Source organism: Pipistrellus kuhlii, unplaced genomic scaffold, assembly GCF_014108245.1.
Source record: "Pipistrellus kuhlii isolate mPipKuh1 unplaced genomic scaffold, mPipKuh1.p scaffold_m20_p_55, whole genome shotgun sequence".
Lineage (NCBI taxonomy): Eukaryota > Metazoa > Chordata > Mammalia > Chiroptera > Vespertilionidae > Pipistrellus > Pipistrellus kuhlii.
In genome coordinates, this window is record NW_023425557.1 from 2,100,660 (window position 1) to 2,117,823 (window position 17,164).

The following is a 17,164-nucleotide window of genomic DNA, read 5'->3' on the forward strand; positions in this document are numbered from 1 at the left end:
TCTCATTTTTTAAAAATATATATTTTATTGATCTTTTACAGAGAGGAAGGGAGAGAGATAGAGAGCTAGAAACATCGATGAGAGAGAAACATCGACCAGCTGCCTCCTGCAAGCCCCCTACTGGGGATGTGCCCGCAACCAAGGTACATGCCCCTGACCGGAATCGAACCTGGGACCTTTCAGTCCGCAGACCCACGCTCTACCGCTGAGCCAAACCGGTTTCGGCTATTTCTCTCTCATTGATAATGTTTCTAATTCTCTATCCTTCCCTTCTCTGCAAGAAAAAAAAAAATCAATAAAATACATTTTTAAAAAACTAAGATCAGAGGCCTAAATTAGGAGCTAAAACTATAAAACCCCTAGAAGAGAACATCAAGTCAAAATCTTCATGAATTTAACAAAACCACAGAAAATTACAACATCAAAATAGGTTAATTAGTCTTTTATCAAAATTAAAAATGTGCAGAGACATATGTACTACTAGTTGTAATACCTTAAACAATAAAATAAATGTTTGTGCATCAAAAGATACTATCAACAGAGTGAAAAGAATGGGAGAAAATATTCACAAATATTCATCTGATAAGGGATTAATATCCAGAATATAAATACCTCAACAAGGAAATAACGAACAACCCAATCCAAAAGTGGGCAAAAGATATAAGCTTAAGCAGTGGTCATGGACAACAGGGGGGTGGGGGCATACTCAGGGAGGGGTTTGGGATGGGGGTGGGGGGATGAGGATAAATATGTGAAACCTTCATCAATAAAGAGATTATTTTTTTTTTAATGGGCAAAAGACTTCCAAAGAAAATACTGTACACATGGCCGGTAAGCCTGTGAAAAGATGCTCTTTAAGGGAATGCAAATCAAAAAGTACCACTTCAGCCGAAACCGGTTTGGCTCAGTGGATAGAGCGTCAGCCTGCGGACTGAAAGGTCCCGGGTTCGATTCCGGTCAAGGGCATGTACCTTGGTTGCGGGCACATCCCCAGTAGGGGGTGTGCAAGAGGCAGCTGATCAATGTCTCTCATCAATGTTTCTAACTCTGTCTCTCTCTCTTCCTCTCTGTACAAAATCAATAAAATATATATATTTTTAAAAAGTACCACTTCACTCATTAGGATAGCGTTTATCTATTTATATTTATTTATTCCTTTCTCACTGGAAAGCATGCTTAGAGAGAGGAAGGAAGGAGGAAAGGTGGGGGGAGGGATGGAGAGAGAGAGAGAGAGACATCGATGTGAGAGAGAAATGTTGATCGTTGCCTTCTCTCACCCCCACTCTCCTGAAGCCCAGATATGTGCCCTGACCGGGAATCAAACCAGCAACCTTTCAGTGCATGGGATGGTGCTCAACCAACTGAGCCTCACCAGCCAGGGCTTTTTATTTTTAACACAAAGCAAAATAACAAGTGCTGGCAAGGATGTGAAGAAACTGGAACCCTTTGCACTGCCAGTGGACATGTAAACGGTAAACCACTGTGGGAAACAGTACAGAAACATGGAATGACTACACGACCCAGCAATTCCACTTCTAGGTAATGGACCCAAAACAATGAAAAGCAGGTTCTCACGCCCTGGCCGGGAGCTCAGTGGGTAGAGCGTTGCCCGGACACGCCAAGCTTGTGGGTTCAATCCCTGGTCAGGGCACATACAAGAATCAACCAGTGAATGCATAAATAAGTGGAATGACCGATCAATATCTCTCTCTCCCTTCCTCTCTTTTTAAAACCAATAAAACTTTAAAAAATCCACTTGAACATTCGAATACATAAAACATCACAGTCAACAATGGCAAAGTGTACATTCTCGTCACGCGTACGTGACCCTCTTAGGTGGCTTCTGGATTCCAGTTTCACACGTAAGGAGCTTGGAAATCGCCACCCAGTCCTCACGAGTTTAGAGTTTAGAGCTGGACAGCCCTGGCCGGTTGGCAGTGGATTGCGGCTTGGTCCCCAGTAGGGGGCGAGCAGGAGACAGCCGATCAGTGATTCTCTCATCGTTGATGCTTCTCTCTCTCTGCCTCCCCCTTCTCTCTGAGATCAACAACAACAACAACAATAATAAAAAGCTGCACAGACAGACAGACACAGACTGCGAGAGCGGAGGACGCGGCCGTGCCCTGCGGAGAATAAGCCCCGGAGCAGAAACGCCTGCGGACCAGACCCAGCGGCAGGAGAGCCAGGCCCGCACTGACAGCGCGCTGGGCCCCTGCGCGGCCAGCTCCGCCGGCTACCGGGCCAGCGGGTCCCAGCACAGGAGGAACACACACACACACCACACCCCCCACACACACACACAGCACACACACCACACACACACACACCACACCCCCCACACACACACACAGCACACACACCACACACACACACACCACACCCCCCACACACACACACAGCACACACACCACACACACACACAGCACACACACCACACACACACACAGCACACACCACACACACACACCACACACACACACACACACACACACCACAGACACACCACACACACACACCACACACACACACCACAGACATACACACCACAGACACCACACACACCACACACACACACACACACACAGACACACCACACACACACACAGCACACACACCACACACACACACCACACACACCACACACACACACCACACACACACACCACACACACACCACACACACACCACACACTACACACACAGACACACACACCACACTCACACACACCACACACATCACAGACACACACTCACACCACACACACACCACACACACACCACACACATCACAGACACACACTCACACCACACACACACCACACACACACCACACACATCACAGACACACACTCACACCACACACACACCACACACATCACAGACACACACTCACACCACACACACACCACACACACACCACACACACACTCACACCACACACACACCACACTCACCCCACACACTCACACACCACACACATCACAGACACACACTCACACCACACACACACCACACACAGACACACACTACACACTCACACCACACACCACACACACACACCACACACACCACACACACACACACCACATACACCACACACACACCACATAGCACCACACACACACACCACACACTCCACACACACACCACACACACACACCACACACACCACACACTACACAAACATACAGACACACCACACGCACACACACACACACACCACACACTCACCACACACACAACACACCACACCCACACACACCACAGACACACACCACACACACACACACAACCACACACAACACACCACACACACACACACACACACCCCACACAGACACATGTCCCACCACACCACACACACACACACACCACACACCACACACCACACACACACACACACACACACCACACCACACACATACCACACAGCACCACACACACCACATACACCACACCACACACACCACACACACCATCCACACCACACACACACCCACACACACCACCACACACACACACACACCACACACACACACCACACACCCCACACAGACACACACACCACACACACACCCAAACCACACACACCACACCACACACACCACAAACACCATACCACACCACACCACACCACACCATACCACACACACACACCACACACACCACATACTACACACACACACACACACCACACACACACACCACACACACTCACACACACCACACACACACACACACACACACACACACACACGCGCGCGTTAGTAAAACGCGCCCCAGGAGCTCCGTGGGTTCCCAGGGTGGTCAGCAGCCCTGAGTTCTGGGAGGGGGAGCAGGCCAAGGCCCGTTAACCTGTGTGGGGGCCTCGCGGGGCAGGACCGCCAGCTAACTCTGCGCCCGAGCCATGCGGCTCTCTGGCCCTGGAGTCTGGCTCTTCCACACAATGCCACGCCGGGCTGAGTCTGTTCTGAAGAAGTGGCCTTAGAAGTTTAAGTTAAAAACAAACAAACACTTGGCTCTCAAAAGAAATTTCAGTCGTGGTCCTGCTGGTGTGTGGCCCCGCTGACTGAGGAGTTTGCCGCCCTCGGCCTCGGCCCTGACTGGCCCGGGGGAGGGAAGTACCCGCTCCACCCGCTCTAGCCAGCCGCTCCCACTGAGGAGGGAGCGGAAATAAAGCTCTTGTGACGTCTGGACTCGAGGCAAAAGCATGAGCTCACTAAACACGGAGGCCTCAGCATAGACTCTTCACACACGCACACACGCACACACACAAACACACGCACACACACAAACACACACACACGCACACACACACCTCACCACCACAGTACTGAAAGCCCGGTCAGCTCCTTTTCTCCGGAACATTATGTCTAGCTGTGAAGAAAACATTTCCGCCCTGGCCGGTGTGCTCAGTGGTTGGAGCATGAGAACCAAAGGGCCTCAGGCTGTTTCTGGCCGAGGGCATGTACGAGGCTGTGGTTTGATTTCTGGTTGGGCACGGACAGGAGGCAACTGGTCAATGCGTCTCTTTTACATTTATGTTTCTCTCTCCCCCTCACACTCCCTCCTGCGGGAGCCAGTGCCAGCACGTCAGCAGGGCTAAATCATCTGGAGATGGCTGAGGGCATTTCCCCAAACCTGAAAATGATGCATCAAATGATTGCTTGTTGCCAGACAGCTGAGGGCATCTTAGACTCTATTATCACCATTTTAAAAAATATGATTTTGTTGATTGTTTTGTTTTTTTAGAGAGGGGAAGGCAGAGAGATGGAAACATCAATGAGAGAGAAACATCACTGATCGGCTGCCTCCTGCACGTCCCCTACCGAGGCCTGAGCCTGAACCCAGGCAGGTGCCCTGACCGGAAATCGAACGAGGCACTTCTTGGTTCATGGGTCAACACTTAACCACTTAGCCACACCAGCCAGGCTATTATTAATATACTTGTCTTGTCATATTTCTATCCACTCTATCCATCCCTCTATCTATTAACTCATCTAGTGCATTTTCAATGCATTCCAAAGTAAATTGCAGGCATCATTACATCCTCCTTAAATCCCACATTTCACTAACTACAGATCAATATGATTCTTTCTGTTGTCCCTTTTAACTTTCTGAATTAAATAGAAAGATTCTATCACTCCCCAAATGGAAAGGAATTCATTCATGTATTATTCTAGTGGTGCTGCCATTATTACATGGAGGTTTCTGGTTCATTTATGCAGGTGCTTGGTGTGAGCAATGGAATCGATTTATACACACACACACACACACACACACACACACATGCTTGAGGGATCTCTATTTTTAAAATTGTTTTTATTGAGATATAGTTCACATACCATAAAGTTCAGCTTTTAAGTGTGTACAGTTCAGGTTTCTGAGTATTCACAAAGTTTTGTGACCATCACTGCTACCATAATTTATATATACACATCTATGTATATATCAGCGATTTTCAACCTGTGTGTTGCAATAATTTTCATTTAAAAAATATATATTTTATTGATTTTTTTACAGAGAGGAAGGGGGAGGAATAGAGAGTTAGAAACATTGATGAGAGAGAAACATCCACCAGCTGCCTCCTGCACACTCCCTATTGGGAATGTGCCCACAACCAAGGTACATGCCCCTGACTGGAATCAAATTTGTGACCCTCTAGCCACGGAGCCAAAGCGGTCAGGGTGCCACAAGAGTTTTTAAAATATGGAATGCCTAACTATATAGTCAGGGGCACTGACCTCTTTTCCCTTTGATTGTCAAAGAAAAAAATGACAACAGCCAATACAGCAATAGCTGTTTAGTATGAATGAATCAAAATTGTGCCTAGTTTTTGTTGTTGTTTTTTTAAATCAGATTGGCAAAAATATATTTTGATGTGCTACAGAAATTTAGTAATTAGATTTGTGTGCCATGAGATAAAAAAATATTGAAAATCAGTGGTATATATACATTTATTTATATATGGCTAAGTTGACTCAGGCATTCGTGATCCATATAAAGCTCTCACTGGCGTCAATCATATGCATATATTTCTGTCATTGTCGATCGTGAATTTGGTTGACACTTCTATTATAGAGAAAGGACAAATAGCGATATTAAAATATTCTAATTTCCTTTCCATGTGCACGAATCCATGGGCCAGGCTACTAGTGCACACACACACACACACACACACACAGGCCACTAATGTACACACACACACACAGGCTACTAGTGTACACACACACACACACAGGCTACTAGTGTACACACACACACATAGGCTACTAGTGTACACACACACACACACACATACAGGCTACTAATGTACACACACACACACACATACAGGCTACTAGTGTACACACACACACACACAGAGGCTACTAATGTACACACACACACAGGCTACTAATGTACACACACACACAGGCTACTAGTGTACACACACACACACTACACACACACACATATGCTACTAGTGTACACACACACACACACACTCACACACATGGAGTGGCCAGAGTGTTCAGCGATCACCATAGTCTGGCCACTCAGTATACACATCCCACCCACCCCCACGGGCGGGGGCCTTTGCTGACATCACAGCCCTGGGCTGGGAGGGAGGCGGCCGCACGTCTTCAAGGCCTGTTATGGGAGGGCTGTGCCTTGGTGACGGCTTTGTTCAACAGAAGCAAAACCTTTGGTCCCCAGCGACTGAGACAAAACCAGCTGGGCAGGAGGAGAGCCAGCAGGGCATCCTGGGAAGAAGAGGTACCAGGAATCAGGATACACCCACACGTGCCCCCCCCCGCCCCCCAGTCTCTCCTCCTGTCTTCCCAGCCCAAGGGGGTGGGGGGCTCTCCCCTCCTCCGGACGTGTCCTCCCTTCAGAGGGACTAGTGGCCGGGGCCAGGGAGCGGCCCTTCCAGCTCTCCCACCACCAGCGCACCTGCACAGCTTGGCTGAAGCATCCAGAGGTTTGGGAGGTGAGGCCGAGGGTGTCCAGCGCCTGCCGAGCGAAGTCCACGGGATTCAGAACCAGAGTCCGGTACTTTACCTCACTGGTCATATTGGACTCGATCATGACGGGGCTCACGGTCTGCAGGAAGGAAGGAGCTAAGGAAGGGGGGAACTCCCCTCACCCTAGCTAGCCCCCAGGCCCTCTGAAAATCCCAGGGTCCCGCCCTAGCTGGTTTGGCTCGGTGGATAGAGCTTCAGTCTGCAGCCTGATGGGTCCCAGGTTGCGGGCTCGATCCCCAGGAGGGGGCGTGCAGGAGGCAGCCGATCAATGATTCTTGCTCATCATTGATGTTTCTAGCTCTCTCTCTTCCTCTTCCTTCCTCTCTGAAATCAATAAAAAAATATATATAAAAGAGCCCAAACCGATTTGGCTCAGTGGATAGAGTGTCGATCTGCAGGCTGAAAGGTCCCAGGTTCGATTCTGGTCAAGGGCATGTACCTTGGTTGTGCAGGAGGCGGCTAATCAATGATTCTCTCTCATCGATGTTTCTCACTCTCTATCCCTCTCTCTTCCTCTCTGTAAAAAATCAATAAAATATGTTTTTAAATATATATAAAAGAAAAATAAAATAAATGCTATCCTCTACTTTAAATTTTTAAAGTAAATACAAATAAATAATATATATATATATATATATATATATATATATATATATATATATATATATTTTTTTTATTTTTTTTTTTTTAAAGGAAAAAAGAAAATCCTAGAGTCCCACCCAACTTGCTGCTCTCCTACTGGGGACTCAGACAGCCCGCCCTCCAGGCCACGCCCTCAAGGCCACGCCCACAGAGGCCACGCCCCCGCAACAACCCTCCGCTGGGGAGGCCCCTCTTGATTGACAGCCCCTGCCCCGCCCCGTGAGCGTCCACGGTCGCTGAGCTCCTCCCCCGCCGGAGCCCCGGGCCCCCGGAGCTGCCACCGGTCCGGTCCCCGCGGAGCCAGGCACCTGCACGAGGACTCCCCGGGAGCGGTACTCCGCGCCCACGGCCTGCGAGAAGCTCCGCACGAAGGCCTGCGAGGAAGGAGAGGGAGGACCCAGGCTCTGAGCCTCCGCGTGCAGACTCCTCCAGCCCGTCCTGGCCCCGCGCCGACCCTGCTCCTAGATCCCCGGATGGCACCGGAGAGCCCCCAAACTCCCGTCCCCGCCCCCAAGTCCTCACCTGAACCCCCGAATGCTCCCGGCGTTCTGAACCTCCCCCCCTCCCCGTACTCCCCTCCTCTGTTCCACCCGCCGGTCCCCATCTCACTCCACCTCACGTTCCCCCTTCCCCAAGCCTCCGTTTCTCTTAAAAACAAACAAACAGCCGGGACCGGTTTGGCTCAGTGGATGGATCATCGGCCTGCGGACTGAAAGGTCTCAGGTTCGATTCCCATCAAGGGCATGTACATTGGTTGCGGCCACAGCCCCAGTGGGGGGTGTGCAGGAGGCAGCTCATGTTTCTAACTCTCTCTCTCTCCCTTCCTCTCTGTAAAAACTCAATAAAATATGTTTTTTTTTAAACACACAACTTTCTATGCTTATTAAAAAACAAACAAACAAACAGAAACTATCTCTGTTGGGCTGGGGCCAGTGTCTCTCTCTCTCTCTCACACACACACACACACACACACACACACACACACCCCGGGTACCTTGGACGCGGCGTAGGCCGACAGCAGCGGACAGGGCTTCTGGTCCAGGAAGGAGGAGATGTTAATGACGATCCCTTTGCGCCTGGAGGAGGAAGTATTGGTGGAAAGGTGACTCCCCCACCTCCACCTCTGAGCCAGGACCTGCTCTGAGAAATGTGAGAGGGAAACGCAGCCGGGACAGCTGGGCCAGGGGGAAACCTGGAGGCTGGATGGAAGAGGAGGAGCCAGAGGGAGAGAAGGGCTGACTGCCTCTTACCTGGAGACCATTCGGGGCAGGACAATTGCGGTCATCTGCAGAGAAGAGTGGGGAGGGCCCCGTTTTCCAGTCCTTTCACCTGCCCTCCCCCTCGAGTTCCCTCCCACCCACCCCCACCTTCCCCTGGGGACTATTCCCCCAGCACCTTCTCTGCGGGCCGGCTGTAGGGGGACCACCCAGAGTGGTCAGAGCTGTGCTGACCTTGGCCTTAGCCCCTCCCAGCCCAGGCTTACCTGGGCCACAGACATGATGTTGCAGTTGATGACATCAGAGAGCCTCTGGGGAAGGAACAGAACCATGGTCCCCCCTCCACCACCTCCTCAACCCCCGCCTTTTCTTATTTCCAAGCTCACTTTCTTTTTATTAAGTTATTATCTGTGTACATACCTTACCAATCCCCCCTCCCATACATGCCCCCCTCCCCAGAGTTTTGCGTCCATTGGTTTTGCTTATACGCATGTATACAAGTCCTTCGGTTGATCTCTTATCTCCCCCAGATCTCCCTCCCCTCCCCGCTGTAATTTGACAGCCCTCGCTTACTCTCTTTTAAGATTGAACAGAATTTATGATGTGCATACTCTTTGACTCATCAACACCACTTCCAGACATTTACTCCTTTCCAAGATACTCACACATGTGGGGAATGAATTCAGTAGAAAGATATTGTCCGTAACACTATCGGTAGTCACCCATAATAGAACACCTCCCGAATGCTCATGGCTGGAGGAACGACTAAATAAATACAGTGTTGCCCTCACTGGTTTGGCTCAGTGGGTAGAGCCAAGGATCCTGGGCTCAATTCCAGTCAAGGGCACATGCCCAGGTTGTGGGCTCGATCCCCAGTAGGGGGCGTGCAGGAGGCAGCCAAGCAATTTATTCTCTTTCACTGATATTTCTATCTCTCTCTTCCAACTGGAGAAAAAAAATTTAAATAAAAAATGGAAGAAAGAAAAAGAAGCCGTAGGATTCAAGAAGGATTGTAACGGAGAGTTTAGAAAACCACAGACTCTCAGGGGCAGGCCCTGGTTTTCCCATGAGGGCCATCCCCCCCTAAAGTTAGCGCCAGAGGAGGGAGAGGGGCAGACAGAGTCAGCGAGCCTGGACACCGGTGCTGGGGAGGGGGGGCAGTGCGGAGGGCGCCCCCATGGCGTCCTACCCATCAGAGGCGCGCAGCTTAGAAAACGATGTTCCGACAGAAGCCTCCCCCAACCCCGCAGGCTGCTGCTTCCCCAGAGGGAGCACAGTGTGAGAGGAGGCCTGGCTCCCTCACCTTGGCCACGTCCTCGCAGTCCAGCAGCCTCGCCATGGCCTTTTGGTACAAGGTGCCCACGTTGTTCACTGAGCGGGAGGAGACAAAAGCTGTCAGTGTCTGCAGCGGCCCAGGAGCCCGGCGGGGGCAGGGAAGGGCGAGCACAGCGGCTCCGGTCAGGGTGGGCCTGGGGCGCGGAGGGCCTGGGCTTACCCAGGACTCCGACCTCCAGGTCCTCCAGTCCCGCCTTCACCGCCTCGTAGATCTCCAGGCCGCCGGTGAAGTCCGCCTGGATGACTCGAGTGAGCCTGCCGTGCAGCCGCTCTGGGGAGAGGCCGAGGGAGCCAGGCCGGAGCTGGAACCCATGCCAATGCTGCCCCACCCTGTCCGCGGGGTGCAGCCCCAGCCCCCGCTCCATCCTCCCTTCCCTGGGCGCGGATGCAGCTGAAGCCCCGCCCCGCCCGCCTGGCCACGCCCCTGGCCACGCCCTCCTCCAGTCCCGGGCCCTGTTCCCAACTTTCCCAGCCTAAGACCACCCTCCCCCGCCTCCATCACCTCCCCCACTTCCACCACCTCCATCATCTCCATCATCTCCATCACCTCTACCACCTCCCCACCTCCCCCACCTCCCCCACCTTCATCACCTCCATCACCTCCACCTCCACCACCTCCATCAGCTCTATCACCTCCCCCATTTCCCCCGCCTCCCCCACCTCCATCACCACCACCACTTCCACTACCTCCATCACCTCCACCACCTCCCCCACCTTCCCCACCTCCCCCGCCTCCATCACCTCCCCCACTTCCACTAGCTCCATCACCTCCACCACCTCCATCACCACCTCCACCTCCACCTCCCCCACCTCCCCCACCTCTCCCACCTCCCCCTCCACCTCCTCCTGCCTCCCCCACCTCCCCCACCTTCATCACCACCATCACCACCATCACCTCCCCCGCCTCCACCACCTCCACCTCCACCACCACCTCCACCTCCATCACCACCTCCACCTCCACCTCCACTTCCACCTCCTCCTGCCTCCCCCACCTCCCCCACCTTCATCACCACCATCACCACCATCACCTCCCCCGCCTCCACCACCTCCACCTCCACCACCACCACCACCTCCATCACCACCTCCACCTCCACCTCCACTTCCACCTCCCCCACCTCCCCCACCTCTCCCACCTCCCCCTCCACCTCCTCCTGCCTCCCCCACCTTCATCACCACCATCACCACCATCACCTCCCCCGCCTCCACCACCTCCACCTCCACCACCACCACCACCTCCATCACCACCTCCACCTCCACCTCCACTTCCACCTCCCCCACCTCCCCCACCTCTCCCACCTCCCCCTCCACCTCCTCCTGCCTCCCCCACCTCCCCCACCTTCATCACCACCATCACCACCATCACCTCCCCCGCCTCCACCACCTCCACCTCCACCTCCACTTCCACCACCACCTCCCCCACCTCTCCCGCCTCCCCCTCCACCTCCTCCTGCCTCCCCACCTCCCCCACCTCCACCCCTGCGGCTGTCACCTATCTCCTTCGCCTCTTGCTCCAGCTTGCTCAGGTTGCGACTGATGAGGACGATGTTCAGGCCTCTCCGGGCGAGCTGGGGGTGGGATTTAATCGTTTATCCGTTAACTAGAGGCCCAGCGCACCATATCGGTAGGATCCCTAGGCCTGGCTAGCAATCAGGGCCCATCAGGTCCCCCGCCTCCCCACTCCCACCTCTTCCCTCCCTAGGCACCCGCAGGCCTCCACTGTGCACCGCCGTTGCCCCCCCCCCCCGCCCCCGCCGGTGCCCACCATGGGCCGCACCACCCCCTGGTGGTCAGCACACGTCATAGCGAGCAATCCAACTCCCCTTCTGATGGAATGCCCTAGGGGACACTGCATATTAGCCTTTTATTTATAGAGATTATGACTCTGCCCTGTGCGCTGGCTGTGAGCTGCACAGCGTTGTCAGCACTGTGGCTGACAACGGAGGTGAACAAAAGAGGAAACCAAAACCTGCCGCAAGGACCATGCCTTGTGGGGAAAGAGCAACCAGGCAGGCGGAGCAGCTAGCGCAGAGGCCCTGGCACCAAGGCTGGCAGCCAGAGGACAGCACGGAGCCGGCTGCGGGCACCGGGAGAAGGGACCGGTGGTATGGTAGCTCAGTGCGGCGGGCAAGGGACCAGCTCATGGAGCCTCGAATGCCCCAATAAAGACGGGCTTTCGCCACAACTGGTATGGCTCAGTGGATAGAACGTCTGTCTGCGGACTGGGGGGTTCCACGTTTCATTCCGGTCAAGGGCATGTATATTGCCTGCGGGCACATCCCCGGTGGGGGGTGTGCCGGAGGCAGCTGGTCGATGATTCTCTCTCATTGATGTTTCTAGCTCTCTACCCCTCTCCCTTCCTCTCTGTAAAAAATCAATAAAATATTTATTTATTCATTTATTTTAAAATATATTTTCTTGATTTTTTTACAGAGAGGAAGGGAGAGGGATAGAGAGCTAGAAACATCAATGAGAGAGAATCATCGACCAGCTGCCCTGCACACCCCCTATCAGGGATGTGCCCGCAACCAAGGTACATGCTCTGACCGGAATCCAACTTGGGACCCTTCAGTCCCCAAAAGGAGGCTCTATCGACTGAACCAAACTGGTTTGGCTCGCTTGAATTTTTTTTAAGTCTCTTAACAGAGGTCCTTGCGTTCGCTTCTCCTCCTATACCATCATATCCCTCTTCTGCTCAGAACCCTCCCGTTTCAATAAATATCAATGTCCCCAAATTAACCCACCAGATTCCCCCTGATTCTCCTGGAACTGCATCTCTGTCCTCTTCTCCTACTGCTCCCTTCTCCCTGTCCCTCTCCTTGTCCCTCTCCTTGTCCCTCTCCCTCTCCCTCCCCCTCTTCCTCTCCCTGCTCCCTCTCCCTCTCATTCTCCTCCCCCTCCCCCTCCCTCTCCCTCCCCCTCTCCTCCCTCTCCCTCCCTCCCTCTCTCCCTCCCTCCCCCTCTCCCCTCCCTCCCCTCCCCTCTCTCCTCCCTCTCCCTCTCCCTCCCCCTCCCCCTCCTCCTCCCCTCCTCCTCCCCCCTCTCCCTCTCCCTCTCCCTCTTCCTCCTCCCTCTCCCTCCCCCTCCCCCCCTCCCCCTCTCTCCCTCCCTCTCCCTCTCCCTCCCCCTCCCCTCCCCCTCCCCCCTCCCCCTCTCCCTCTCCCTCTCCCTCTCCCTCTTCCTCTCCCTCTCCCTCCCCTCCCCCTCCCCTTTCCCTCTCCTCTCCTCTCCCTCTCCTCTCCCTCTTCCTCTCCCTCCCCCTCCCCCTCCCCCTCCCCCTCTTCCTCTCCCTCTCCCTCCCCCTCCCCCTCCCCCTCCCCTCTTCCTCTCCCCTCTCCCTCTCCTCTCCCTCTTCCTCTCCCTCTCTCTCCCTCTTCCTCTCCTCTCCTCCCTCTCCCTCTCCCTCTCCCTCTCCCTCTTCCTCTCTCTCCCTCTTCCTCTCCCCTCCTCCCCTCCCCTCCCCCTCTCCCTCTCCCTCTCCCTCTCCCATCCCCTCCCCCCTCCCTCTTCCCTCTCCCTCTCCCCGTTCCTTTCCCACTCTCCCCTGCCCTCTCCCTCGTTCCCTCTCCCTCTCACGCCCCCGCCCCCCCTCCCCCTCCCCCTCCCCGCCTGCTTCCTCTCCCTCTCCGTCACCTCACCCCCTCCCCCTCTCTCCCTCTCCCTCCCCCTCTCCCTCCCCCTCCCCCTACCCCTCCCCCTCCCCCTCTCCTCTCCCTCTCCCTTCCCCTCCCCCTCCCCCCTCTCCCCCCTCTCCCTCTTCCTCTCCCTCTCCCTCTCCCTCTTCCTCTCCCTCTCCCTCTCCCTCTCCCTCTCCCTCTCCCTCTCCTTCTCCCTCTCCCTCTCCCTCTCCCTTTCCCTCTCTCTCTCTCTCTCCCTCTCCCCCTCCCTCTCCCTCTCCCCTCCCCCTCCCTCCCTCCCCTCTCCCTCTTCCTCTGACAAAATCACAGTGGTCACCCGCCTGCTTCTTCTCCAACAGGCAAATGCTGAAACCGACAGTCAGACAGTCAGCACATTAGGCATTGGATCGTAGAGTTTTGTGGCACGGGGTAGGCTTTTACGGCAGGATTCAGTGCTTTGGTGTCAGGCAGCTTGCCATGGAGGGTTAATAACATTATGCCAGTCATGCCCCAGGGGCCTGCCTGTAAACAATTTTCGGAAAAATGTGCTTAGAAGAACTCTTTGCTTAAATAATAGAAAATGCTGCTAGCTACGCCCAAAGCAACGATTGCTCAAGCCATGATGCTGGTCACAAGATGGTTAGCGTAGTTTCTGCCTTTTGCTTTAAAGATAACATCACTGGTATCTTGCAGAGTCTTGGTTCTTCCACCAAGCACAGGGACAAAGACACCATACAAGGTGCCCTCAGGAACTAAATTCATGGGGCTGAAGGAAACCACTGAAGTTTGCACAGAAACTAATCAATCAGCTTTGCCCCTGACCCCTAACCCTCCATCTTGGCCTTTTAATACCCTTGAGGGCCTGGCTAGTGTGGCCCAGGGGTTGAGCATCGACAGATGAACCAGGAGGTCACGGTTCCATTCCGGTCAGGGCACGTGCCCGAGCTTCGGGCTCCATCCCCAGTAGGGGGCGTACAGGAGGCTGCTGATCAAAGATTTTCTCTCATGATTGATATTTCCATCTCTCCCTTCCCTTCCTCCGTGAAATAAAATTTATATAATCAATTTATATATATATATAAATATAATAAATTATATATATATGTATGTATATATATATATGTATGTATGTATATGTATATGTATATAAAATCCTTGATGAAAAACCATCAGGGAGTCTGGGTTCTGAGTGATCGCTCCTCGTTCTCCTGCCGGGATGCCCTGCAGTAAACTGGTTTAACGTCCCCCCTGCACAGGTCAGTGTCCGATGTTTGGCCATCCGAACAGTGTCGGGAGCTCCCTGGCTCAGTAACCGTGCTCCCTGCCCCAGGGCCTTGGCACTGGCTACTCCTTCTCCCCAGAGGCCCCTCCTCCGTTATCCGCGGGACCCGCACCTCCATCAGGTCCTTTCTCGCTGTTGCCTTCTCAGCGACACCGTCTCCGGAGCACCTGTGTGAACACGGGCCCACACCCCCAGGCCTCCTTGTTCTCCTTTCATGGCTTGTTTTTTCTCCTTCACCCTGACAGCCATTCCACACCCTACATGTCACGTATTTTCCTTTTCTTCACACCCGGCCCCTCACTCTAGTGAACGTTAACTCCGTGAGGGCAAGGTCTTTGCATGTTTTAAATCTATTTTGTTCACTGCTTTCCTCCCAGCCTGGCACCAGAGGTGGTCAGTGAATATCTCTTCTTATTTAAAAAAATAAATAAATATATATATATATATATATATATATATATATATATATATATATATATATATATATATATTCTTATTGATTCCAGAGAGGAAGGGAGAGATAGAAAGATCAATGATGAGAGAGAATCATTGACCCTCTGCTTCCTGCACACCCCGTACTGGAGATCAAGCCTGCAACCCCAGCATGCGCCCCTGACTGGAACTGAACCTGGGACCTTCCTGTCCGCAGTCCCATGCTCTATCCACTGAGCCACACGAGCCAGGACAATGAATATGTTTTGAAGGAGTGAATGAACCCGGGCGATGGTGGGGGGTGCCTATAGCCTGCAGACATCCAGTGTGAACCCCTGAGCCAGGCGGGGAGGAGAGGGGAGGCTTCGGGAAGGAGAGAGCGTCAGAGGGAGCCAGGTCACTCACACAGTTCTCAGTCCAGGAGGAGCCCCTGGCCACAGGTAAACCCACAGCGGGAGCACCCCCTCCCCGCCTCCCCCCCAAACTCCCAGCCCAGCCTCACCTCGTGCGCGTAGGCGCGGCCGATGCCCCCGGTGGCTCCGGTCACCACTGAGCGGAGAGAAGGAGGGTGAGCAGCAGGGGGCCTGCACTGCCCAGCCCCGCCTCACCCCTCCCCGGAGACCCGGCCCCTCACCCTCCCGTCCTCACCCCCATCCGCCTGGACTCCCACTCCTGCTCCCCTCACCGGACCGTTCCGGGGACTCCCTGCCCCCTCGCCCCGGCTGGCCCAGCCTTCACTTCTCCTGCTTCCAGGACTGCCCTCTGCCTCTGCCCGAACGGGGGCCCGAACCTGTCATCCGTCCTGGTCCCTGCGTCCCCGCGGCCCCCTCCACCCCCCGCCCCGGCCCCGCCGCTCACCTGCCCAGGCTCCGTGCGCCCGGAGCCAGGGCGCCCCGCGGCGCACCGGGGGCAGCAGGTGCACGTAGACCGCGCAGCCCGCGCCCCACGCCGCCCGCAGCAGCAGGCACAGGGCGGCCGCCGCCCCCAGCGCCCGCAGCGCGTCCCACTCCGGCCCCATCGCCGCCCCTGCAGCCGCCGGACCCCGCGCCGACAACCGGGAGGCTGCCCCGGTCAGTCTGTCCACCTCCACCTGCGGCCGCCGCGCTGACCCTCCCCTCCCGGGCCCCGCCCCGCCCCGCCCCGGCCCCGCCCCACGTCCGAGAGGTCCACCGGCTGGAGGCCAGCCCCCCCCTCCCTGCAGGCCCGGGCAGCCTCGGCCCTCCCCCCGCCCGGCTGCGGGAAGCGGCCACGGGTCACCTTTGTTTGGGTCACGGAGCTCACCTTGGCGACTGGAGAGAGTTTTGTCAACACGCAGAGCTGGTCTGGAGGCTGCATCCACAGACAGACGGAGGCCAAGGCCTTCACATGGCTTTGCAAGGCCTTGCTCCTCCGCCTCCTTTTACAAATTCTATTTCTTTCCTTCCTTCCTTCTTTTTTCTCTTTCTTTCTTTCTTTCTTTCTTTCTTTCTTTCTTTTTCTTTCTTTCTTTCTTCTTTTTTTCTTTCTTTCTTTCTTTCTTTCTTTTCTTTCTTCTTTCTTTCTTCTTTCTTTCTTTTCTTTCTTTCTTTCTTTCTTTCTTCTTTCTTCTTTCTTTCTTTCTTTCTTCTTTCTTTCTTTTCTTTCTTTCTTCTTTTC

The 17,164-nt window shown here is 54.1% G+C and overlaps 1 protein-coding gene across 1 annotated transcript; it reads right to left on the reverse strand.

The window, feature by feature from the left end:
• Positions 1-6,392: 6,392 nt before the first annotated feature.
• Positions 6,393-16,628, reverse strand: LOC118706806 (very-long-chain 3-oxoacyl-CoA reductase-like). Its single transcript, XM_036416413.2, has 11 exons — positions 16,388-16,628; positions 16,032-16,078; positions 11,691-11,766; positions 10,362-10,472; positions 10,170-10,237; positions 9,133-9,177; positions 8,900-8,934; positions 8,644-8,725; positions 7,958-8,023; positions 6,937-7,086; positions 6,393-6,746 (listed from the first exon to the last, which is right to left on the reverse strand). The coding sequence occupies exons 1-11, from the start codon at positions 16,545-16,547 to the stop codon at positions 6,627-6,629; spliced, it is 960 nt and encodes a 319-aa protein (XP_036272306.1). The 5' UTR covers positions 16,548-16,628; the 3' UTR covers positions 6,393-6,626.
• Between the last annotated feature and the right edge of the window lie 536 nt (positions 16,629-17,164).